We start from the raw sequence: 27,351 nt of genomic DNA on the forward strand, positions 1-27,351 counted from the left end.
CTAGAAGCACTTAACAGCTGGATGTGGTGCTCCAAAAACAAAATGTGGGCAGATAAAAAGGCTAAACCAACCATGTTCTAGCTGTCTTGAGGAGTCAGTTTCCACCATATTAAGCCTGTCTATTCCCCGAGTTAAATAAAAATGTAGAAATTCTCATAATGCTTGTTTCAGTAAGCAAATGAACATAAAATCAGATAGAGTCAGCAAGTTTGATTTTTGACATTAGGACTACGAAATTTCTTGCAACTAAAACATTTATTGGAAAGGAGACTGTAACTGATCAATGTTTACTTTGTTTAACTTGGAGTAAACTAAAACTTTAAATATGACACAAAGCTAGCCCTCCCAGATACAGTGGCATGCAAAAGTTTGGGCACCCTTACTGAAAATGTCTGTTACTGTGAATAGTTAGGTGAGCAGAAGATGAACTGATCACCAAAAGGCATAAGGGTAAAGACGACATTTCTTTTCAGCAACATGTGTATTTTTGTTTTGTACAGTTGGAGAGTGAAAAAAAGAAAAGGAACACCATGCAAAAGTTTGGGCACCCCAATACATTTGAGTTCTTAGGTAACTTTTACCAAGGTTCCAGACCTTAATTAGCTTATTGAGCTGTGCCTTGTTCAAATTCTTTGTTAGGAAAGGTCAGATGATGCAGATTTGAAAGCTGTATAAATTCTCTGACTCCTCAAACTTGTCCCTAAAATCAATAGCCATGGGCTCCTCTAAGCAACTCCATAGCCTTCTGAATAATAAAATAAATTGATGCTCACAAAGCAGGAGAAAGCTACGAGAACGTAGCAAACTGTTTTCAGGTAGCTGTTTCCTCAGATTGTAATGTTAAGAAATGGCAGTTAACAGAAACAGTGGAGATCAAGGTGAGGTCTGGAAGATGAAGAAAACTTTCTGAAAGAACTGCTCATTGGATTGCTAGAAAGGCAAATAAAAACCCCTGTTTGACTGCAAAAGACCTTCAGAAAGATTTAGCAGACCCTGGAGTGGTGGTGCACTGTTCTACTATGCAGTGACACCTGAACAAATATGACCTTCATGGGAGAGTCATCAGAAGAAAACCTTTCCTGCATCCTAGCCACAAAATTCAGCGTCTGAAGTTTGCAAATGAGGATCTAAATAAGCCTGATGCATTTTGGAAACAAGTCCTGTGGACTGATGAAATCAAAATAGAACTTTTTGGCCACAATGTGCAAAGGTACGTTTGGAGAAAAAAAAAAAAAAAAAAAGGGGTGCCAAATTCCAGGAAAAGAACACCTCTCCAACTCTGAAGCATGGGTGTGGATCGATCATGCTTTGGGGTTGTGTTGCAGCCAGTGGCACAGGGCACATTTCATTGGTCGAGGGAAGCATGGATTCGAATAAATACCAGAAAATTCTGGAAGAAAACATCTGTAAAAAAGTTGATGTTAAAAAGAGGATGGGTCCTACAATAAGACGATGATCCAAAACACACCTCAAAATCTATAATGGAATACCTCAAGAGGCACAAGCTGAAGGTTTTGCCCTGGCCCTCACAGTCCCCTGAACTAAACATCATTGAAAATCTGTGGATAGATCTCAAAAGAGCAGTGCATGCAAGACAGCCCAAGAAACTTGTAGAACTGGAAGCCTTTTGCAAGGACAAATATGTGAAAATCCCCCAGGTAAGAAGTGAAAGATTATTAGCTGGCTACAAAAAGTGTTAACAAGCTGTGATACTTGCCAAAGGGGGTGTTACCAGGTACTAACCATGCAGGGTGCCCAAACTTTTGCTTTGGGCCCTTTTCCTTTTTTGTCATTTTGAAAATGTAAAAGATGAAAATAAAAAATTGTTTTTGCTTACAATATAAAGGGAATGAGTCATCTTTAACTTTTGGAGATCATTTCATCTTCAACTTGCTTAACTGTTCACAGTAACAGCAATTTTGACCAGAGTTGCCCAAACTTTTGCATACCACTGTACAACTATATACCACAGCCCTTGTTTAACTGGCTGAGGACATACATCACACTTTTTTTTTAAAACAATACACTAGGTGGTACATGGAAATCTGATATATGAAATAAATGCAATTCCTTTAAAGTACTCTTTATTAACCCAAGTTGCCACAAACCTGGGTCCTATTCTGATTTTCTATAAGAATTTGCAGACATCTTCCTGAATCTAGTAATTTCAGTAGAAAAAGCAGTTATTGTTAGATACCATTCATTTTGATAATGAATAGAATTTCTGAGATCAGTGTCTATTTCAGAGTTATTACTGACATTTGGCATAAGTATAGAGGACAGTCACACTACCCCTGTCTGAAATGATACCTGATCGCTGTCTCATATAGAACCCAATCAAGTGATTGATTGGTCTCATCATTTTACTTCATATTAGATAATGTCAAATTTAAAACAATAATTAGGGAGAATATGCTAATACCCTATTTTAATGATCTCACAAACTTTCAAAGAGACCACTCAAAGTTTACAACATCTAAAATGGTACAAAACTAAACTGGTAGCCTTCCCAGCTGCATGAAAGGACAGCCTTAACTATAGAAAGGTGCTTACTGCTGCCAGATCAGCATATCTCTCCACTCTAAAAGAACAAAAATAATCCTAGATTTTTATTTAATACACTGACAAAGTTAACCAAGGATAAGACTACTCCTAAAGTACAAATACCAACAGTATATAGCAGCAATGAGTTGATTTTTTCTTCCTAACAAAATTGAAAATATTAAATTCTGTATAAATTCAAGCAGGATTTGCTGAGACAGCACTGGTTAAAGTAGTAAATAATCTAATAATGACCTCCGTGATCAGGGTTTTCTTGCTCATGTTACTTGATCTCAGTGTGGCTTTTGATACCACTATTCAACCAAATGTTCTATCCTATCTACAATAATATTGTGGAGTTAAGAACGTATCCATTTCCTAGCTCAGGTCTTGTTTGATGGATCAGAATTGTCAACTGTGACTTCTGTATGTATACAAAAATGATGTTTTCCAATCTGTTCTCGTCTTACTGCTTGGCTATTACAGTAGGTGCATAAATAAGCTCCAGTTATGACCAAATGCAGCAGAGTTCTCATCAGAACCAGAAATTGATCATGTGACCTTTATCCTTTCTGAATGAGCTCACCCTACTGTAGCAGCATTTTGGTCTATTATGATTCACCATTTCTACTATGATCAAAAGGTGCAGGTTCATTATCAGGACATAGTAGTGCTGGGCGGTTTTCCAAAATTCAGTTAATTCAAATTAATGCTTTAACCTAATTTCCAAGATGTTCTAATCAAGCTTGTACATGTTTATATATGCATATTTTAAGGTTTAATTAAGACATCCATGAATGCTATTCCATACAAGCTTTCCTAACTTGATAAATGCCTCCTACAGTTTGCACTTTTCCCAAACACAGAGTACATAGATGTTATGGAGGGGGATGGACGCATGCCAAGATAAACAGGCAGCAGTTCGCCCTGAATGTTGCTAAGGAAAGAAAGGCACAAATACCACTTCAAAAGATATGGAATTAGTACGGATCTGAAAAGTCAGGTGAACAAGTTTATGTAAAATACAACACTATTACAAATAGTGATAATTTACTGGTTGGAATTGTCATTTTCGACCTTGCTCAACAGACGAAGTGGGTAACTGAACAAGTTAAAAGAACAAGTTGCACTATTTACTAGAGATGGTGCTGTTACTATTTTTCCCAAAGACCATTCTAAAAGATTAAACATTCTAATAGATTAAAAAAAAATAGAAAATAAATTGTGTAATTTTTCAACTGCATCATGTAAGAGCAAAAAAAAAAAAAAACCCATAAGAATCGCTTATAACATTGGGGAAAAAAAAAAATTTAGAGCCCCCCCCCCAAAAAAAAATATCGCACAGTCCTAGTACCTAGAATAATGAAGCCGCAGAGCTTGTTCCTAAAGTTATGGAACATCCTCACAATTAATATTCAAGACTCAATTTTAACCCGTTTATTCAGATTTAAAGCCTAGGTTTAAACACTAGAACCCTTGAGATTTTCATCCCAAGCCAAAGGGGGTGCCCCCTCCTCTTTCTCACCACACAAACTCATCTCTCCCTCTTCAGTGCAGTTATCACCAATGCAACTTTACGCAAATGCTGAGCGAGTGTCAGTTTGAGTGAAGCAGCAGCTGACACACTGTCCCATGTGCAAGAGGACAGTAGGGGCTTGAGTGTGCCTCCCCCGTGGCTGTTTCAGCCCTTAAATCAGTGCTTGAAGAAGCCCGCCCAAACACTTTGCCAGCTTAGACTGTGCCATGCAGAGATAATTAGAACACCACACCAGGCCGATTAAGATGCACTGCTTGGTCAAAAGCTCGGCGTTCATTTGGTCATTATGTGTAGTCAGTTTTTATTGGTCATAAGCATATGCGCGTTATTTACACACTGGCTTCCCACCATCTCTTCAGAGGGGTTGGATTTTGGCAAACGTCGGGATTTGTGGAGGGATTTCTAGAAAAGATGACTTATGATAAAGATGACAAATACATTCGTCACTGTGACGACCGCTAGTAATTTTCTCTTCGTCACTGACAGATTATGCTCGTCAACGATTAGCATGATGAGCGCCAGTGAAAACCCTGTCATTACTATCAGTTTGAACTACACACAGTCCATATTTGAGTTTAATAATTTTGGTTTTAACTATTATTTTCCATCATCCACACCACACTAAATATACCAAAACATGCATGCATACATCAATCCTGAACAAAATGAACATTTCACAGCACTATTTGAATCCTTTTTTCCACTCCGTTTCATTCTTGCATAAAAGCACACTCACCATCTGATACTGTCTCTCTTGAAATGTTACATGCACTGCGGTAATACGCGTATCGTGCTTATGTCAAGCATCGCTTCTTAAGTAAAGGTTTTAATGCTGTCCGTCCCCCTTCCTCCTCTAGCCCTCCAGACCAGACTGATCATTCTAATACTTGGAGCTTCTGCAATCATGACTCTGCTGCTGTGGGTACTCCCACAAGGATATCCAAAAGATTACATTTCCCCAAAAAACTTTATGCTCAAGTCTCTGCTATCTTTCAAAGGACAACCACCTGGACTAGACTTGTACCCAAGAACTGCTGCTGCAATCAAAGACATGCTCATATGAAACAACCTTTCAACACACCTAGTACTATTTGACAGCATAGTACAATTGTGGAAAAGACATTCAATTTTCTGTAAAGCTACTTAGTGCCAGTAACAACAAGTAAGAGAACTATACAAATAGACTCGAAATAATCTGCTTTATAATTGGAGTATAGTTGAACAAATTGGAGGGCAGTATCTATCCGGAACTCACAGGTCTCTTGATTCTGGGTTGGCGACTCTGGATCCTTTTAAACTCCTCCACCTTCCCTTCATCTACATCTTCCTTCAGCTCCCATGTGGCATCCTCATAGGGCAGAGAGCACCACTTCACTAGGTAGTACACCAACGGCTATTACAGAAGAGCAGAACAGAAATTTAACTTCATGCAGACATACCAATTTTCATAAATTCTAGTCATCACTGTGATACAAAAATACTTGCTGGTCCAAAAAGAAGGAAAAAAATAATTCTAACCTCTCCATTTTCTTTGTCGACACTATGGGATTCATCCAGGATGCGATCCACCTCTACATAATCTGAATTGAATGGCTCCTCATCCTTAGACAATGACAGAATATAAAAGAATGTAAAGCCTTCAGCTGAGGAAAAGGAAAGGCCTTTATGGTGATTAAACTGATTATTCTATCAAGTGATTTACTGACACAATGATGCATTTTTAGTATCAAAGCTTGTGTTTCTATTAGGATCTGACCAATTTCTGGCACAATAACAATAAAGGTCTTTGATTTCCAATAGCTGATATTACTGGCCAATACCCACCCCTTGGAAAAAAAAAAACCTTCAAAAAGAAATGTATTAAAATATTGTGAATAGTACAGAAATACTCAAACAGGCCTAAATGAATGACACATACTCACGTAAACAACAGAATTTCTTTAGTTAGGCCTATATACACTACCGTTCAAAAGTTTGGGGTCACCCAGACAATTTTGTGTTTTCCATGAAAAATCACACTTTTATTTACCACCATAAGTTGCAAAATGAATAGAAAATATAGTCAAGACATTTTTCTGGCCATTTTGAGCATTTAATCGACCCCACAAATGTGATGCTCCAGAAACTCAATCTGCTCAAAGGAAGGTCAGTTTTATAGCTTCTCTAAAGAGCTCAACTGTTTTCAGCTGTGCTAACATGATTGTACAAGGGTTTTCTAATCATCCATTAGCCTTCTGAGGCAATGAGCAAACACATTGTACCATTAGAACACTGGAGTGATAGTTGCTGGAAATGGGCCTCTATACACCTATGTAGATATTGCACCAAAAACCAGACATTTGCAGCTAGAATAGTCATTTACCACATTAGCAATGTATAGAGTGTATTTCTGATTAGTTTAACGTGATCTTCATTGAAAAGAACAGTGCTTTACTTTCAAAAATAAGGAAATTTCAAAGTGACCCCAAACTTTTGAACGGTAGTGTACATAAATAATCTCACACACTTAAATATTTTTGATGGCAATGGTCTCATAAAATAAGAAAAGAAAAGGGAAAAAAAAAAAAACACATCGGTCAAATCAAACCAACATGTGTGATGGTTCTCACAAGTCTTATTACTGCCAATCTACATATTTGTACTCTTTGGGCTTTCAGTGACTCCCATTACACGAGAGACAGAGCCAGCACACTCGCTGGCTGAGCTTCCGAAACACATGAATGGGCAAACGAACACACAAACTTGCCAGAGACTGTGAACTTGATGGAGCAAAAGCTGCAAGTCCAGGACAGAACCTTTTTTTTGAAAGATTTTTTTGGGGCTTTTTCCACCTTTATTGGATAGGACAGTGTAGAGACAGGAAATGAGCGGGAGAGAGACGGGGAGGGATCTGGAAATGACCTCGGGTCCCCATCGAACCCGGGTCCCCGGATTTATGGTATGGCACCTTATCCACCTGAGCCACGACAGAACCATTTTTGTTGTTGCTTTGGAGAGGAGAGGAGTGAAAAACTTTATTTTATTATTATATTTTATACTTTTATTGCACTCCATTTCTTTTTGTTAAAATCTACTCCTGATTCTATCTGAGAGCTGCTGGAACATGTACATTTCCCCACCGAGGGAAATTAAGTTTCTTATATTTTACTGAATTGGATTGTCTGGACCTTTCCCAAAAGTAACAAGACCGTTTTTTATGGGAATGGTGTCGATCAGTGGATTACTATGAGGCTCATAGGTGAGTTACCTGAATTTTGTTATCATTTGTTTGGTTGATCATCTTGACAGAGGAGTTGATTGTGCCTGCTGTTGTGATTGTATCTTAAAATAGTTTACATCAATCAAATCACAAGAATCTTAGCTTTCAAAAGATATTTTGCACGAGTACCTGCTTAACATAGGCTGTGTGTACTTCGTCCGGCCATCCACACAGTCTCGACAGCCCACAGGCGGGCTGTCAGAATGTCAAGGGGTTAGAATACAGATTGGGTAAAGTGCACTGTTACACTGTTACAGCCCATGCACTGGAATAGGTGTAAAATGGTTGGATAGTACAATCAATCATTCAGTTAGAATAAATGAATGGCTGGACTGTCAAGTCCACTATGGCCATGTGTGAATTTTGGGTAACAACATCTTCATAAAAACGTGACTGAATAAATGTCTGATGTCTGGGAGTACTTTTGCTGTTCTTAAGTCAACATTCAGTGGAAAGTGAATAAAATAAGATGCCAAAAACAGTTAAAAATCAGTGACTGTGTGATACTCTTCTTGGGTCTTATGATGAAGCACACACAAAGCCACGTGTTACCATTCACCACCTGCTGAAACAGATCAACATGGCTATACTATGTTATGGAAGAAGGAGGATGTGGTTCATGCCTGTATGGCCACTTAGGGTTCAAACAACTACAGAGGACAGCTACAGTCCTGTGGGCCTGTTCAAACTGATCTTTCTCTCCCGATTCGGCTGAGACACTGCGCTAGAACTCAATTAAGCAGGTTGGCAGAAATATATACACACTATATATGTATGTATGTATGTATGTGTGTGTGTATATTGTATTTTACTTACACACACACGTATGTATGGTGTTAATTAAATTACACACAAAATAGTATGGAGTACTTTACATAAAAACAAAAACAAGTCTTGAAAATATGCAGGCAATTAAAATTTGGACAAAATCAAGTTCCCCAATGGAAGTATCTTCATTTTCCTAACTTAAATAATTTCAGAAGAATTATTTTTGTCCTAAAAATATCTAGTGAGAAATGAGGTAAGAATATGCACTGTTGGATATATCTGGGTTCTGTTCTGCACAGAGCACATTTCAATACACACAAATGTCCGTCCAAAATGCACACTCCAACCATCACTTGCTCTTACAAGAAATGCATCTTTGTAAATCAGATACACTTTTCTTGAAGCACATCTATGCTCGTCACTTTAGAGCAAAACACATCTGAACCAGCTTCTGAAACATGGAGTAGAGAAGCATGTCAACATCTGTCTATCCAAAAATGTCCACACCGAAATATAGGTTTTTGTTCTCAGTATGTTGATACTGAACCTATTTCTACTAATTTAAGAATGTGTCCATAAATAAAAAGTTGAATCCATAAATAAAAAAGTTGAATAAATAACCAACTTATTTTTTCTTGGAAATCCAGCTAATATTGACAATGGTAATTTTTTTTTAAATTGTTTTAGACGTGCATACTTTGGAAGGCCATTCTGCCAAGAAAATGAAATTACAGCCAAAGTGTTAAAAGTGTGTGTCATCTTAACCAGAGCGTCAGTGACACAGTGGCTCACAAGGCCGTACCATGAAAAACCAGACTCGTTTATAATTAGCCAAGTTGCTTTTCAAGAGAACAATTAGAAGATCAAATTAGAACAATATGATCTTCCAAACAAAATAATCAGAACCAAAATTCACTGAAAACTCGGGGAGGAGTAGTGATTTTCCTGAAAGTCAATCGGCCTAATTAGTGACTTGAGAATCACAAAACCAGGGAGTAACTTTTGTGCAGACTGATTAGATCTTCCAAACAAAACAATCAGAATCAAAATCACTGAAAACTCAGGGAGGAGTAAGAATTTTTGTGAATTGTGGCTGGACGGCGGACACCGTGTGATGGCCATAGGTCACTGTCCTATGGCTGTGTAAGCTAAAGATATCAGATTATAACCAATTACAAAAATAGCAAATTTCAAACACTCATTTTTGACCTCATTGGGACTGGTTGTTCCAGGAGACTGTGAAAATGCCCATGCATTCATGAGTGAACCAGATGAGAATCAACAGAATGACTGTAGATAGCGTATGGAACATGACAAACTATTAACAGTATAGCCTCTCATGTACACAATGCATCACAACAGAAAAGCCATACAGAAACATCACAGTGGACAAGAGACTAGTGGTGACCAAAGCACAAATAAAGAGGACATTGTAGCAAAGTCAACCAAGTGGAGTCTTTGTTAAGAAAGAATGGCTTTGAAAAAGGACATAACTGTCATGCAACATGATGTTCATATCACTCGTGGCTGAATCCTACTTAGGATCTGCATAACATCTGTATATGGACAATTTCTATACTAGCCAAAAGTTCTTCTGGGACCAGCACAGTCAAAGCACCAAAGCTTGTGGAAAATAAAAGGACAATACAAGGACTGATGCAACAACAGCTTTGACTAGGAAAAATGCAGAAGAAATTTCAAGTGGATTAGACATGGTCCTCTGATGTTTGTGAAGTGGAAGGACACCTACACAATCTCCATGTACTCCACTACACATGCAGCTTACAGTGGACATGTCAGCTGAGATGTGTCCTCTACGGGAAGGGTAGTAGGAAAATATAGATGTCTCCTTGCAAGTGCTGAGCATGCAGTATTCCCTTCTGGGTTTTATTGCACTATTTTTTTTTCTCTCCCTTTTTTGGTCAGCTGTCATCAAGCAATTATCTTGGAATTCCTTTACACTTGTGCATTTACTGACTGTATGCAAATAGCCCATGCTATTGACACTCTTAATACTTCCTTTTAGTCTTTTTTTAATCTGTGACAGCAGCTCTAAAAATACTTTGTTCATGAAGCTCTTGGGTATGCAAATGTTTCAAATTTCATTGACGAAAGAGTTACTGTCGCAGTAGGTAACTGGCATTTTTCACAAGATTTGTGCACATGTTCAAATCAACCATTTACAGTTTGTGTGTCTTTTTAACACACGTTTTTAAACGCATATAAGCCTGACACTTCATATATACATATTATTGCACCTGAACTTGGGCTGAAAAACACCAGAACAATATAGAGTTCTGTGTGAAGATGATGAAAGACGTACTGTACCTCTTGGAAGAAGGTTCTCATTTGAGACCGTTTAGCCTTAAATCTCTTCAGCTTCTGGTGGATCCTCTTGTCCCTCTCAAGTTGCTCCAGAGTGGCCCATTCACAGTGCAAGTATGAGCTAGAAGTTACATTGTATGTAAATTCAATCAAGAATGTTGTATTTACAGGAATACAAAATTACATTAAGTATTTTATATATTTTCTAAAAACAAACAAACAAACAAACAAACAAACAAACAAACACACCAGTACTTACTAGTTTTTGTATTTGACAAAGAATTCCTCCACACTGGTATATTGGCCCGGAGATATCTATAGCAGGTATACAGGTTACTGGGTTTCTAATACAAGGCAGGTTTTTAATTCTGAACAAGAGACTCATGGGTGCTAACTCACCTCCTTTTTGGTAAGGCGTATAGACAAAACTTTATCTACAATTGCTGCATCTTCTTCACTTGGGTTCTCCTGAGTTACATAATAAAATGAAATTATATTTACATTTCAAGTTTAATGAAACCATTTACATATGTAATCAAGGTTCACTGGGTAATCAACCCAGTGTAACAGGGATATGGTGAGAAACATGAACAGAACAGCTCATGCATACCAAAAACTTCCACAAAAGTTAAAATGCCATGCAGAATTGCCAGTATCCTGCCATTATCATCTTTCCTTATACCCTTCTCGCCAAGTCAGCAATGATAAAGAGTGACAAGAAACAATGGCAGTTGTCACAGACAGCTGTATATTTAACTAATGCTCTATTTTACCTCTCCTATCACCAGGAATGGTAAGAATCATTCAGATAATTTATGCCAATATCATGTGGAACGGGGCTTCCCTTAGGACTACCCAGAATGATGTTCTGAGATGTCTGTAGCACTTGCACAACTGGGAGGGGCAGTGTTAACCGAGGGAAACGATGCTGATAAAAGCTGCACAGAGTTCCTGGAGTTTCACGCTTATAACTGAATTTAGCGCAAGTATCTTCTCATTTTAGTTATTCATTTCTAAACATTGCCTTTTTCAACCAAGTTAAACAAACCTCATATGTCCCATGTTTGGCTTGACCTGATAATCTAAGCAAGCAACTTTTATTTGAAATCAGTAAAAATCAATCCAATCATTTCTTGAATTTATTAAAAAGGAAACTTGTACATTATATGAGTTCTTGTTGATCAAGTAAATAACACATTAACTATAAACAATTATCAAAAGTAAATCATGGAAAGAATAGTGCAAAAACGTTTGAGTTAACTCAAATATGCATATAAGGCATGCAGAGAGTTCAGCAGAGGTTCTTTTTCATTTAAAATGCTTTGTTGGAAGTACACCACCAGTCTTCCTCCAGCAAGCCTAGGGGGATCACCAATGAAGCTGCCATCAGTCCCAGGATCTTTAACCAAGACCATCATTTGGGGACTGTAGAGTGGTGACAATCACAGGGGCGCAAAGATAATGGGGGCCCACAAAATTCCAGTAGTTTATAGGCCCCATGCTATGCTTGAACTGTTAAGCAACACTACTAAACCATGCAATATTGATAAAATAAGTTTGAAATTTCCAAACCATTATCCCACACCCATCAATTGAGTTTGATGAGCCTCGTTGAGTTGCAACTGAAAAAGGAATTGGCAATAATGTTCATTTCTTTATCATCCCACAAATAAACCAGTGGCTAAAATTCTACTTTTTTTTTTAAACTTCTGCTGAATGAACTAGAAACTGTCACTGAAGTATCATTGGCTTCCAACAGATTCAGACACCAGCTGCATGAACACAATTCTTGCAGCATATTTGATTTTTGGCCAGCAACTCAGAACTCATTAAGACCTATGAAGGAAATGTGACTTACATTGGGGGGGGGGGGGGGGGGGGGGGGGATGCATTGCTTGCATGAACAACTGACCCCTGAACTGAGCAACAGATGAGCAAAGAACAGTGAATGGTGTGTTGGGAGGGGCAGTGGCTAGACACACCACACAGTTGACAGTAGCATCTCCCTGGCAATGCCGTGAACTTGAACAGCGCTAGCACTAGAAAAAAAAAAAATGTTACCACAAAGAACTGCATGCTGGGAAGGCCATCTCCTTCTAACACTTGGAACGGAGTCCCCAGAGACTGACAATGTCCTGTAGGCAATATGGGTGCTGGGGTGGTCACATCCACATCTTCACCCGGCTCATCCTCATCATCTGTGATTTTAATATCCAAATCCTCAGTGTACTTTTTCCTTTTCACTTGACGATTAGAACGTCTCATCTGTTGGTAAAACAGAATGATGACATCATAATACAGTTAAGTATTATACACATACAGACATGGCCACAAGCAGCGATCTTTGGGGTTAACCTCATTTGACGGTTTTTACACACGGCAATAAACCATAAATGAACAGACTATTTAGTGAAATTTTTAAGATTATAATTCAAAATGAAAAATGCTGATTTCAAAGCTGATTTGCTACAGATGGCCATATATTTCAGTAATCCAATGAGATCACATCACGAGAATTAATTGGCATGTGGTGGCCATATTGTTTATAAATTCAAACTTGTTTGATTATTACTGTGGTTCATGCAGTATTTCACCACCAATTTTGTGAAGATGAGCCACAAATCCTAGCAGCTGTTTCCCATTTCCCAAAAAGTAAACCAAGATTCAGAAACTTGGGGGTTTGGGGGGGTGTAAATGGTGTCTACATCATGCCTAAAAGTAAGGACATCAGCAATGACGTCAGAGAAGCAACTGCTGGTGCTTATCAAAATGGGTAGGGTTATAAGGCCATCTCGAAATAAGTTGAAATTCACCATTCTACAGTGAGAAGAACTGTTTACAAATGGAGAGCCTTCAATACAGTTGCCACATCCCAGCAAATTCAGTCCAAGGTCACTGTTTAATATTAGTATATCTCAAACAATTAGATTATTATGAAAAGTTCAATATTTTACCATCAGTTATTTAAGAAAGTGAGAATTTAATATATTCTTGACACATTAAATGTAAACTAAAATGTTTCTGGCGTATCTATTTTATTAATTATGGCCTACAGTGCAAAAAATATTTTTAAAAAACCCCAAATGAAAATATTTACAGTTTGAGTAAAACAGTATACTATAGTGGATCTGAAAACATTGGAACAAGTTAATTTTTTCATAATTTAATTAAAAAAAGAAACATCCTTGATTCATTACATGTAAAGTGAAAGGCTTTTTTTTGGTTTCAATTTAGATGATTTTGGCTTATAGCTCACGAAAATCAGAAATCCAGCATCTCAAATATTAGAATTTTTCATTTTGAGAAGAAAGAAGAAGAAACCTTTGTCACATGCACACTTCAAGCACAGTGAGATTCATCCTCTGCATTTAACCCATCTGAAGTAGTAAACACACCTACACACATCCAGAGCAGTGGGCAGCCACACTACATCGCCCGGGGAGCAGTCAGGGGTTAAGTACAACCCCGATTCCAAAAAAGTTGGGACAAAGTACAAATTATAAATAAAAACAGAATGCAATAATTTACAAATCTCAAAAACTGATATTGTATTCACAATAGAACATAGACAACATATCAAATGTCGAAAGTTAGACATTTTGAAATTTCATGCCAAATATTGGCTCATTTGAAATTTCATGACAGCAACACATCTCAAAAAAGTTGGGACAGGGGCAATAAGAGGCTGGAAAAGTTAAAGGTACAAAAAAGGAACAGCTGGAGGCCCAAATTGCAACTCATTAGGTCAATTGGCAATAGGTCATTAACATGACTGGGTATAAAAAGAGCATCTTGGAGTGGCAGGGGCTCTCAGAAGTAAAGATGGGAAGAGGATCACCAATCCCCCTAATTCTGCGCCGACAAATAGTGGAGCAATATCAGAAAGGAGTTCAACAGTGTAAAATTGCAAAGAGTTTGAACATATCATCTACAGTGCATATCATCATCAAAAGGTTCAGAGAATCTGGAAGAATCTCTGTGCGTAAGGGTCAAGGCCGGAAAACCATACTGGGTGCCCGTGATCTTCGGTCCCTTAGACGGCACTGCATCACATACAGGCATGCTTCTGTATTGGAAATCACAAAATGGGCTCAGGAATATTTCCAGAGAACATTATCTGTGAACGCAATTCACCGTGCCATCCGCCCTTGCCAGCAATAACTCTACAGTTCAAAGAAGAAGCCGTATCTAAACATGATCCAGAAGCGCAGATGTCTTCTCTGGGCCAAGGCTCATTTAAAATGGACTGTGGCAAAGTGGAAAACTGTTCTGTGGTCAGACGAATCAAAATTTGAAGTTCTTTATGGAAATCAGGGACGCCGTGTCATTCGGACTAAAGAGGAGAAGGACGACCCAAGTTGTTATCAGCGCTCAGTTCAGAAGCCTGCATCTCTGATGGTATGGGGTTGCATTAGTGCGTGTGGCATGGGCAGCTTACACATCTGGAAAGACACCATCAATGCTGAAAGGTATATCCAGGTTCTAGAGCAACATATGCTCCTATCCAGACGACATCTCTTTCAGGGAAGACCTTGCATTTTCCAACATGACAATGCCAAACCACATACTGCATCAATTACAGCATCATGGCTGCGTAGAAGAAGGGTCCGGGTACTGAACTGGCCAGCCTGCAGTCCAGATCTTTCACCCATAGAAAACATTTGGCGCATCATAAAACGGAAGATACGACAAAAAAGACCTAAGACAGTTGAGCAACTAGAATCCTACATTAGACAAGAATGGGTTAACATTCCTATCCCTAAACTTGAGCAACTTGTCTCCTCAGTCCCCAGATGTTTACAGACTGTTGTAAAGAGAAAAGGGGATGTCTCACAGTGGTAAACATGGCCTTGTCCCAACTTTTTTGAGATGTGGTGTTGTCATGAAATTTAAAAATCACCTAATTTTTCTCTTTAAAATGATACATTTTCTCAGTTTAAACATTTGATATGTCAGCTATATTCTATTCTGAATAAAATATGGAATTTTGAAACTTCCACATCATTGCATTCCGTTTTTATTTGCAATTTGTACTTTGTCCCAACTTTTTTGGAATCGGGGTTGTACCTTGCTCAAGGGCACTTCAGCCCAAGGCCGCCCCACGTTAACCTAACTGTACGTCTTTGAGATATCTTTGAGTTTGAGTAAAGCAGTATAAATACTGTATCTCTTGGTCGAGTTCAGTATACACAACCACGAACAAGGAAGACTTCTGACTTGACAGTTGTCCAGAAGACAAATCATCAAACACCCTCCACAAGGAAGGTAAGCCACAGGTCACTGCTGTAAAGGCTGGCTGGAAAAGGTGCATAAGTAACAGGGATGACTGCAGCCTTGAGAGGATGGTCAAGAAAAAAAAAAAAGTCAGTTCAAGAACTTGGGAGAACTTCACAAGGAGTGGACTGAGGCTGGTGTCAGTGTATCAAGAGCCACCACGCACAGATGTCTTCAAGAAAGAGACTACAATCGTCACATTCCTAATATTAAGCCACTCCTGAACCAGAGACAATGCCAGACGTGTCTTATCTGGGCTAAGGAGAGAAAGAACTGGACTGTTGCTCAGCAGTCCAAAGTCCTCTTTTCAGATTAAAGTAAACTGCATTTCATTTGGAAATCAAGGTCCAGGGGTCTGGAGAAAGAGTGGAGAGGCACAGAATCCAGTGTGTTTCAAGTCCAGTGTGAAGTTTTGGCAGTTTGTGATGATTTGGAGTGCCATGTCATCTGCTGGTGTTGGTCCACTGTGCTCGATCAAGTCCAGAGTCAACATAGCTGTCCACCAGGAGATTTTAGAGCACTTCATGCTTCCATCTGCTGACAAGCTTTATGGAGATGCCGATTTCCTTGCCCACAGTGCCAAAACTACTACCAAATGGCTTGCTGACCATGATATTACTGTGTTTGATTGGCCCACCAACTTACCTGACCTGAACGCCATAGAGAATCTATGCAGTATTAAGAGGAAGATGAGAAACATCCAACCCAAAAACACAGACAAGCTGAAGGCCGCTATCAAAGCAATCTCGGCTTCAATAACACCTCAGCAGTACCACAGGCTGATCGCCTCCATGCCCTGCCACAGTGATGCAGTAATTCATGGTAAAGGAGCCCCAACCAAGTATTGAGTGTTCAAATGAACATACTTTTCAGAAGCTGGACATTTCTGTATTGCAATTACTTTTTTTGATTGATCTTAGGAAATATTCTTATAAATTTGAGGTACTAGATTTCTCATTTTCCTGAGCTATAAGCCATAATCATAAAAATTAAAACAAAAAAAAGCTTAAAATTTTTCACTTTGTGTAATGAATATAGAACATAAAGTTTACCTTTTTGAATTAAATTAAGAAAAAAAAAACTTTTTCATGATATTCTAATTGTTTGAGATGCACTAGTACTCAGCAATATAAAGAAAAACCCAAGACCCACAACATGGGACCTACAGTCATCTATAACATTAACACCTAATGACAGCACAAGACAACACAAGACTAAAAGGTAGGTTTGCTAATTTTGGAAACACCAGTAAAAGTAAGCTAGATTTTGAAAGTATCCTAGCAAAATTAAATAAATAAATAAAATCCCACCACCTCCTTTCAGCCCTCCCTCTAAGCCACTCTTCTAAAGCACATGAAGGCGCACTGCCTGATTACTGCTGGAGGACAAGACCATGAGAGAGAGCATTAGCAGGGGGTGGGGATGTAGGGTGTTGTCATATTCAACTGCCTCCTGTATCATTCAAGTGTAAGAAAACACCCAACATTATCATAATGAATGTAAACAACAAACATGGCTATTGGTAGCACTCGCAGCTATCGATTAGCTCGCTAGTTTTAACAATAGGGATGCAACATACAGTATCTGCCGAGCTTTGTGGAAGACTCCGGTCATGCACAATAGGAATGCACAGACAGACAGAGTGACCGCAGGTAGGCAGGCAGGCCATTCAATCATTTTATTCAGACCAAATTAAATGATTGCTACTGCTACACACGACACACTTTTATTTATTTAGCTGTCGGGATCCAAGGACAATTTCAAGAAACGTAATAAAAAATACTTCTACACTTGCTTTAAAAAGGCATGGCTCGGAAAAAGCCAAAAACAACATGGCAGTCTGATTTAAGTATCCATTAGACTAATGAGACCAGTGTTTGGTCATCATGCACAGCACACCATGTTTGGTGAAAACCAAAATATAACATATCACCACAGACAATTCATACCAACTGTCAAGCATAGTGGTGGAGGAGGGGAAAATTTGGGCTTATTGTGCAGTTCTGGGAAACTTGAATTCATTAAGACAGTGAAGAACTCCTTTATACCACAATCTTGAGATAAATGTGGGCTCTCTGTCCAGGAGCATAAGATGAGCCTAAACTGGTTAATGCAACCAAATGAACCAGAGCATGCCAGCATGCTCTAAAAGGTTCGGGTTTTATTTATTTATTTATTTAAATAAATCAAGGTGTTTGAATAGCCAAGTCTTAACCTAAACCCCAGTGAGATGCTGTGGCAGGATCGTAAGAGCAAATGCCCTCAAACATTAATGAACTGAAGCAATGTTGTAAATAATCATGGGCCAGAATTTCTCCTAAATGACACGAGACTGAAATCTTTATAGAAAACATTTACTTCAAGTGTTGTTGCTCAAAGTGGTTTTAACATGAACCACCTGAATTACAGGGTCTAGTTTTCTGAATGTTGGTTTACTTTTTGGGGAAAAAATGATGACGTATTGAAAACTGCTTTGTTCTTTTGGTTGTCACCTGAGGTTGGCTGGTTGTTTATAGAAGTTGGCAAGTTATTTAGGCCCTCATCGGACTAATCGAAGGAGGGCGTACTTTCCATTTCCCATGACTGTAGTTCTACATCTTGTGTATTCCCACGGCTCAAACATCGCAAATGTTCTAAGACTCGTCATAAATATGGCTTTCCAGTTTCACGCGAGTCTATGCAAGAAATCATGAGTAATTTAGACTCTTCACTGCTAGAATTAAAATAGGGTGTGGCAGCCGCATTGCTTACAAAATGTCAATATGTTTGTGGATAATTTAGCATCAGAATAACCTGCATATTTTTGATACCATCTTTATGAAAACTGCCAAAAAAATGCTAGGACTAAGGTCACAAAAGTAGGTTCACCATATTATGCAAATTAACAAAAAGTTCATCATGGAGGAAATTAATGGACATGGGTTGGCTAAAATTTGCTTGAAGCCAAGGAACTAAACGTAAATTCTAAACGTATGATTTAACATTCTAAAGCAAATGGAGAAAAAGTAAACCACTGCACTATAGCTAATAATAATAATAATCCTAAACAAAACCAAGACGGTTTTTAGCATTTTTGGTGCTTATTCCCCTCATAAGGAAAACTAGGGAGGATAAGAACTAGGGTTCCAGCACCTGTGTGTGCTTGGTCCCCTAATAATATATACAGTAATACACACAGCATTCCCCCCCCATTAGCAACAATTTTCCATCACGTCCAAAAATATCTATTTAAAATGAGGCTGTACTTAATGTAAATTAAAACTGGCCACCAAAGGTTACATGCTCTGTAACATCACTTGCAAATGTACTTGACATTTGTACTGGAACCTATGACACTAAAAAAAAATCAGGCATTGCTAGTCCCTCAGGAGAAAAGGCAGAAAAAAAGAAAGAATAAATCAGACAAAGCTTCTTTACAGATGATGCAGGGCTTGCAGTTTGGTTTTGTCCAATTCTTAAATTTAAGATACAAGAAATGTAGAACTGTGTGACAAATGTATGACCACTGCATTCTAGTTAATATTTTTGCATTGAAGCATCTTTGCATCACAACGCAGAAAGGTAAAAGGTATGGGTAAATCTAGCACACACAACTACAAACCCAGCTTTACCTGAGACAGATTTTCCTCCTGTCCGAGAGGTGTGGCAGGAGGGTTCATTTCTCCATCTGAATGGTCTGAAGATGCATTTCTTTTCCTTTTTTTACCACCCACTAGAGTGATGGTGCTGGAGAAAAGCAAGAAACGGAGAACAAAAGATATCTTGGATGATTTACATAACTAAGAATTTATTAACATTCATTACCCAGCTGTACACATGAAAGAAACTTATTAGGTATTTTTCAGTTAAATGCTTAATACCAGGGGTGTTGAACTTATTTTAGAGAAAGGATCATGTTACGCTCGGTACAATATCAAGTGGGCTGAAACCAATAGCAAGCCAATAAGTTAATAAACCAATATAACATCAAGTCCTCTTAAATGTGCTCAGCAGAATTTATTTGAACGGTACATCAGTGCACAAAGAGGTTAAACATTTATAGCAGGGGCTTCAAAGTTTGGGAGAATAACAGGGTACAAATAATTTACAGCAGGGTGCAAAATGGTAAAATGTCTGCCAGTGGCAGACATAATGCACGCAAAGCGTGCAGGGGGGGGGTTCAAAGGGGGGTGTGCCCCCCTTTGGGCACGAAAAATTTTATGAAATGCAATGAGAAATGGTGGCCTCTGGTAACTTTTAACAGTGAAAATAAAGGGTAATCAGTACTATTTGGAAACTTGAAATATGAAACCATACCTCAGTCATTTTATCAAATTTCAGAAATATTTGCAAACAAACACACAAAAAGTAGTCCGATTGAAATCCACATATGGATGATATAATAATTTTAAGTCTGATGTGCACTTTGACTAAGCTAAGGTGACAAGTTTCTCCAGATTCTCTAATACTATTGAAGAATATGGTGAAATCTTGAATACAGATGAAGAACAAAACTTCAATTATAATCAAAATGTTTATTTTTTGGCAGTCAATAAACTGTTACATAAAATGCAGCTATCTACTTCATCAGCTGACTTCATCGTTATTAAAAAACAGCAGCTAGCAGCACTCATTGACAGTCTCAGCATTTCTATTGAAAATAACTTTTATCCAAATCTCATCAACCTAATCATGTAGGGGCCTACTGAATAGAAATTATATAAATCTAGTTATTTAGTGCGGGTTAGGCACAACAAATATTACACGAGAGTGAGTGAGTGAGTGAGTGAGTGAGTATATAAATAAAAAAAAGAGAGAGAGAGAGAGAGAGAGAGAGAGAGAGAGAGAGAGAGATATGCAAGTACGAATTTTTCATGGGGCGGGATGGTTTGGAACAGGTCATCTAAAATTGGGATAACATTTACCCGGGACGGGTATTTGAGGCGGGTCGTCTAGCTTAAGCTTGATTAGCGTTGTTACGCACGCAGTTTGTTTTTTCGAGCAGCTGTCAAACGCAGAGTCAACTTTACGATCTGCGATTATAATGTCTTAAGCAAGGCTGAGAAACAGTGGACTAAGACGTATTTATTTTTCTATATCAACACAATGACAATAAATTTGCGTTCAAAACGCCTTTCCCTCTAGACCTTTTTAGCCATGCATCCAGCATGGAGCCGCTTGCAACTCTCTTCGTCGCCATTTGTGAGTCACAGATGGTATGAACCATTCACAGTCCATGGAACACTCTAAGCCAATCAGAGTACGGCTTACATATGGCACAAGGGGCAGTAATGGCTGCACTCATGTCGAGGATGTAAACAAAGTTGACGCGGCAATGGACATACATGACATAGTGGATGTAATTTACGTTCACAACTTTTTTTGCCGTCAGAAATATTTAATATTAAATTTGTGACTCGACTGACAATAGCCGGCGGCATAACAAGCCACAGACTGCGATTTGCCGCCGGTGACTGGCTACTTTTGAGACCGCAGTTATAGCCTATAAAATGGATAAACTGAACCTCATTGAGCAAATTTTCCAAATTATAATTTTAACATACTGCTATACAACAATGACAGTTTCATACAGAACTTGAGTGATTAAGTACATTTATTGTGCTCATCAAAATATGATCTGATAAGAGAAGTCACGATTCTCATCTTGGACATATAAACAAACAAATCCAGTTTAAAAGGTGGTTCTAGAACTGCTCAGTAGTGCAATTTGTGTCCATCCAGCCATTATTCACTGCTTACCCGGGTCGGGGTTGTGAGGGCAGCAGTTTATGTAACAAGGAAAACAAACTCAATATTTTGCTTGCCAAGGTTGTCAATTTAAGGTATGCAGGTAAGAGATACTCGTGTCCATGTTCACCAAGACAAATTTGTTTTTCCAAGTTTGAACCATACAGCAAGTCAATAACTTCAAGTTACAATTGCACAGGTATTTCTGAAGCCATGACAGCAAACTCATCAAAACGTGGAAAATCTTTGGTTCACAAAAAAAAAAAAAACCTGAAACCATTGGTGATCATTAAATGAGTTCATTATAGCCCTGCACTCCAAGCTTAGTACCGACTCAAGTCAGCATTTCAAGTGGCAAACTCAAAACGCTTACCATTTACCTTGACAGAAAGTGAGATCAAGTGAGTTTACATTGTTCACATCTTAATTTGGAAATAAATTGGTAGATTTGGTAGCACACAAGCAACTTGCGATTTTTCCTCATATCAATCGTGGCAATCACCAAAACACGCAATATGTAGCCTTTTACCAGTCGAGACAGACACCAATATTCATGATCCATAGCCGTTGCCTTGTGCTATACTGCCATGTACCCATATCGTAGATACAACTAAGGCTGCATGTTAACTTTTTTGCACATAGCATTGGTGCTACATTTCTTGCTATAGTTTTTTTTTATAGTATAGTATACCACAAGTATAATACATCTATTACCGTCTCCAAAAACAAGCACACAGTGCAGTTCATAGCAGGTATGTGAGTCACAAAGGACATGAATGCTGCATACAGAGCACACAAAATCCAAACCTTAGAGGCCAACTAAGATGACGATTATCCTACCCATTTTACTTAGTTTAAACAAACAAATAGTGGTTTTCAACCTCGATAGTAAATGATTTCAGTTACCCAATTATTTTTGCATATTTTACACACTATCACTGCTCGGTTGATGATTGGAAATGTTCGTAAGCTCCTGACAGTTGACGTCACTCACAGTACACACAGTAATATTTGAAAGAACAGTGAGGATAATTTGCATCCATATTTAAGATTATTTGAGGTAATGGTTGGATCCAGATGTGTGGGAGTGTAGCGTAGAATATATCAGCTAGGTTAAAGTTATTTAAGGTTTTTTTTTCCCCCTTTTATGTTCATTAATCCAGGGTGTCACCTCTTCCTACCACTACACACTCGACTCATTCATAAAAAGGAAAAAAAAAAAAAACTTCAAGACGTCACCAGGCTAACCTACCATAAATCACCGTGGTAGACAGTCTCTGCAACAACGCAGAGAGAGGCTAAAAACAAACACTAGTGTTCGTTTACCCTTTATCTGCATTGCCGCAGAGGTTGGACCGTCTACCATGGTAATTACAGTAGGCTAGCCTGGTGATGTCTTGAAGTTTTTTTATGAAAGAGTTGAGAGCATAATGCGTGTGATTTAAAAAAAAAAAAAAAAAGAAATAAAAAAATCCCCACACATTACACACACGCCTCAATAAGGAAAGAAATTCCAGAAATTAACTTTTGACAAGGCACACCTGTTAATTGAAAACCATTCTAGATGACTTCCTCATGAAGTTGGTTACGATAATGCCAGTAGAGTGTAAAGCGTCAAGGTAAATGAAGAATATAAAACTATTATTTTACCACAGACTTCCATACATGTTCCATGTGTTATTTCATAGTTCTGATGTCTTCAGTATTGTTCAACAATGTATAAAATAGTCAAAATAAAGCAAAAGCCTATGAATGAGTAGGTGTGTCCAAACGTTTGACTGGGAAGAAGCCTTTGTCACATGCACAGGGATGTGATTTTGGGGCTGGTGAAATTATCTGAAAATTTTAGCTGGGGGTCTGGGGCCCGCAGGCCCCCAGCTGGTCCAGGGCAGCGCCCTGGTGGGGGGACAAAGTAGTCAATGAACCAAAGTAGTCAAATTTTGAAATGCAAGGTAGAACTGATCATGTTTTATCATATGAGACAATAAAAAGGTTTTAGAAATCTCAAAATGTAAACAAAACACGTCCGGACAAAAAAAAAAAAAAAACGTTTTCTGTGAAATTGACTCATATACAGAACTGTACAGTGTTCACTCACTTGAGGATTTTCATATGCAAGAATAAAAATCACTTTTTCACTAAACAACATTCACAAAAAATGTATTTGCTGAATCCATTCAATCCAATCAGAAGTCTGTGAAGAAGCCAATATCTCTAATATTTCTACTCATATTTCTGAAAGGCGGGGTACACCCTGGACAAGTCGCCAGGTCATCACAGGGCTGACACATAGACACAGACAACCATTCACACTCACATACACACCTACGGTCAATTTAGAATCACCAGTTAATCTAACCTGCATGTCTTTGGACTGTGAGGGAAACCGGAGCACCCGGAGGAAACCCAGGCGGACACGGGGAGAACATGCAAACTCCACACAGAAAGGCCCTCGCCGGCCACGGGGCTCGAACCCAGACCTTCTTGCTGTGAGGCGACAGTGCTGACTGCTACACCACCGTGCTGCCCTTTATTTTTTTTTATTGCTGTAAATTTTGTTAATTATGCCTTAGATATCACGGTAATGTGTAAATAATGTAATGTATCTACATTGGTTGTAAATTTAATTAAGTTCATTTCATTCATTCAAAATTATCATACTTTTTTAAAAAATAATTAAAAAAACAATAAATAAATAAATAAATAAATAAATAAATAAATTTAACAACCTGGCTGATAACACTGGTCAAGATGATGACACTTCTCTAAAACGAAACTAACTTTATATAGTAGCCTCCATATACACACACTGAAGGCTCAATCCCAAATCACTTCCTCCTTCTTATACAAGTGCCCTACACAGGGGGCCCCTGTCGTCTCTCTAGTGCACTCTATATGCCTTATGGAGCGGTTTGGTCTTCAGCGCAACAGATTTCCTCTTCATCAGCGCGGTGGAGCAACAGGACAGGGGGCGTTTCCAGCTGCGCAGCGCTCACCTTCACTTAGCCTGTTAGCCAGAGCAGGCAGCTTTGGCTACGGGTGTACCATAGGACAGAATGGTGGACTTGGACTGCTTCAGTTCATCACGTTTTCGTAAAAAAAAAAAAAATCCATTGGTTTGTCCTTTAGTGCTATGTTTGGTTGTAAGATGCCATTTGAGATGCGATGGTTTCATGGACTCATTGCTCAGAACGTCCTCGCATACAACACACTGCGGCCTGGGCAGCTCCTCTGTCCCGCTCCAAATGAATCCCAGTTTTATGTATTTTTCGTCATACTTCCTCCTCACTGGTTTCTGCTGTTTGCTAGCAGTTCTGGGGCTGGTTTTGCCACTGTCGTTAGCATCTGCGCTCGGCTCACGCACGTCCACTTCAGTTCTCCCTCTCTCCTGATCCACGCTCCCATTCGCGGATTTAAGCCACGACAGTAATTTTGTCGTACCCGTCAATTAGCAAAGCCACCTCCACCTTTTCCCATCACAGCCTGGTCTACCAATGTCGGATAACCGTCTGTCAGCGGAACCGGCGGGAATGCGTACGTACGCTACGTATGGCTACTCAGAAGCACTTGCAAACTTTTTAAAATTATTAACTTAATTTGTATCTCCTTTCATTTTCTTGTCATCGGTTAATAAGATATTTTCATCCATTCGGATATTATGGACAGTATTTCACGTTTTATTTATTTATTTTATTTATATTTAATTAAGTAATTCTTTGGCGTACCACTAGAATGGTACGCGTACCACAGTTTGAGAATCTCTGTGCTAGTATATCGACTGACGTCACTCACGTTTGCAACCGCTGCTACCCTTGCCCTGGGACACAAGCAAACTTTGTTTACATACTGAAGACAAGTGACATTGAAGATGTCAGACATTTGTAGTTCGAAGAAAACTACAGCTAAAAGAGCTTTACAATATTAATTTGGATAATCCAAGTCAGAAAGAGGGAAAGGATTGATATTAGGGATGTAAATGGTTAATTGGCTATCAGTTAATTGTCGAAAAGAATTTAATCGATTAAATTAAATTAACTGTAGGTTAACTGAATCTAGGGCCATTTTCCACAGGAGTTTTTTTTTTTTCAGTGAAATGTCATGGTGTTGCCAGTTGAGGGTGTCATTGCTTAATCTAGGCCACACCGAACGTACTTGAACATAATGCGGGATTCTCGCGGGCAGCAAGAGACCCGGCACACAAACATGAGGCGGTCACAACGGAGTGGAGTATGGGAGCATTTCAAACTAAGTAATGATGACAAAGACGCTCAATGTAAACTCTGCGGTACTACGTTTAAGTTCAGCAGCTCTACGAGTTTGCTAAGATATGATACCACCTTCAAAACCTGCATGCAGCCGTGTTGCAGGGAGGAAGTCCATCGCCTTCACAACCGACTATCGCCACGGCGATGGGAAGGCGAGTATGCGACGACAGGAAAGCTGAGGGCATTACTCAGAGGATTTGCGGCATGATTGAAAAAAGATATGATGCCAATTAGCACCACTGACGGCGAGGGATTTCGGGAGTTAATATACTTCATAGAGCCAGGTTATAATGTTCCTTCTTGTGCGATCATAACTACCTGCCTGGAAGCACGCTACAAAAACAAGAAGGCTGAGCTAAAAACACAGCTAACCGTGGCTAATGTGGCTTTGACGACGGATTGTTGGACGGCACTGACTATAGAAAGCTACATTACAGTGACTTGCCACTACATTGAAAACGACTGGCAGGTAAAGTCAGCAGTCCTTCTCACCGAGAGCTTCTCCGAGAGACATACAGCTGATAATTTAGCTGACAAACTGAACCAAGCTGTGAAGTCATGGGGACTCACCGGGCGTGTAATAGCCTGTGTTCATGACAACGCTCGGAACATTGCCTCGGCAAACAACCCCACACATGTCAGTTGGAAATCAGTTTCGTGCTTTGCACATACTTTAAATCTGGCCATCAACGACGGATTCGCTGCTGCTGGGGTCAACCGAGTAATTGCAGCTGCTGGCAGGTTGGTGAAACACTTCCACCACAGCACTCCAGCAACGAAAGCGCTAGAAGCAAAACAAAAACAAATGCAGCTACCAGCTCATCGGCTCATTCAGTCCTGCAAAACCAGGTGGAACTCTGTATGTGAAATGTTTGGCAGACTCATAGAACAGCGATGGGCCGTGTGTGCTGTACTATCAGACCGCTCAGTGACCAAGCTTACAGATGCGAGGACGCTGGAGTTGAGAGACAACTTCTGGCAGCTGATGGAAGACATGGTGCCGGCACTGGAGGCTCTCAAATGTGCAACTACTGTAATGTCTGGAGATACTGAGGTATCCCTATCCAACACGTACCCAATCACATTCAGTCTGATCAACACGCACCTCAAGACGGCAGATGGAGACGGCAGCAGAGTGGCGGAATTCAAATCTAAAGTGTGCACTTCGTTGGTTGAACGGATGAAGGTAAGCTATGGCCATTAATTAATTAAATTCTCAATCAACATCACATTTGAGCTCTATATTAACAGATTGTGGGGTCCATAACTTAATACTTATCACTGACACATTGTCACAGTATAAACTGCATTTTTATGCAGTTGTTACAGTACCCTTGTCATGTCAAACCTTATTAAATAAAGCTCTGATGCTAGCTTTCTCCTTTATTTAATTTTAACAGGTCGAGTCTGAAGACCTCACATCAACAATGCCAATGATAGCAACGATGCTGGACCCACGGCATAAGCACCTGGGATTTCTGGTGCCAGCAAGCAGGATCTCAGCTCATTTCAAGTTGCTTGAACTGGCTATGGCAGAACATGTGAGCTGCACACCAAGAGATGATGAAGCCACCACTGGAGATGATGTGCAAGTCCAGGGAGCTGCATTTCAGAGGCACACTTCTGCTATGACTCTTCTACTGGATGAAAACTAT

At 39.1% G+C, this 27,351-nt stretch overlaps 1 protein-coding gene across 1 annotated transcript in view; it reads right to left on the reverse strand.

Annotated features, from left to right (window-relative positions):
- Nucleotides 1-27,351, reverse strand: part of chd8 (chromodomain helicase DNA binding protein 8) — a 202,374-nt gene that overhangs the window by 89,705 nt on the left and 85,318 nt on the right. Inside the window, exons 7-13 of the mRNA XM_060930000.1 lie at nucleotides 19,316-19,430; nucleotides 12,492-12,695; nucleotides 10,830-10,898; nucleotides 10,690-10,745; nucleotides 10,434-10,551; nucleotides 5,597-5,680; nucleotides 5,334-5,471 (exon numbers count right to left, since the gene is read on the reverse strand). Coding sequence (XP_060785983.1) covers nucleotides 5,334-5,471; nucleotides 5,597-5,680; nucleotides 10,434-10,551; nucleotides 10,690-10,745; nucleotides 10,830-10,898; nucleotides 12,492-12,695; nucleotides 19,316-19,430 — 784 coding nt within the window. The remainder of the gene's footprint in view (nucleotides 1-5,333; nucleotides 5,472-5,596; nucleotides 5,681-10,433; nucleotides 10,552-10,689; nucleotides 10,746-10,829; nucleotides 10,899-12,491; nucleotides 12,696-19,315; nucleotides 19,431-27,351) is intronic.

Source organism: Neoarius graeffei, chromosome 1 (genome assembly GCF_027579695.1).
Source record: "Neoarius graeffei isolate fNeoGra1 chromosome 1, fNeoGra1.pri, whole genome shotgun sequence".
Taxonomy (NCBI): domain Eukaryota; kingdom Metazoa; phylum Chordata; class Actinopteri; order Siluriformes; family Ariidae; genus Neoarius; species Neoarius graeffei.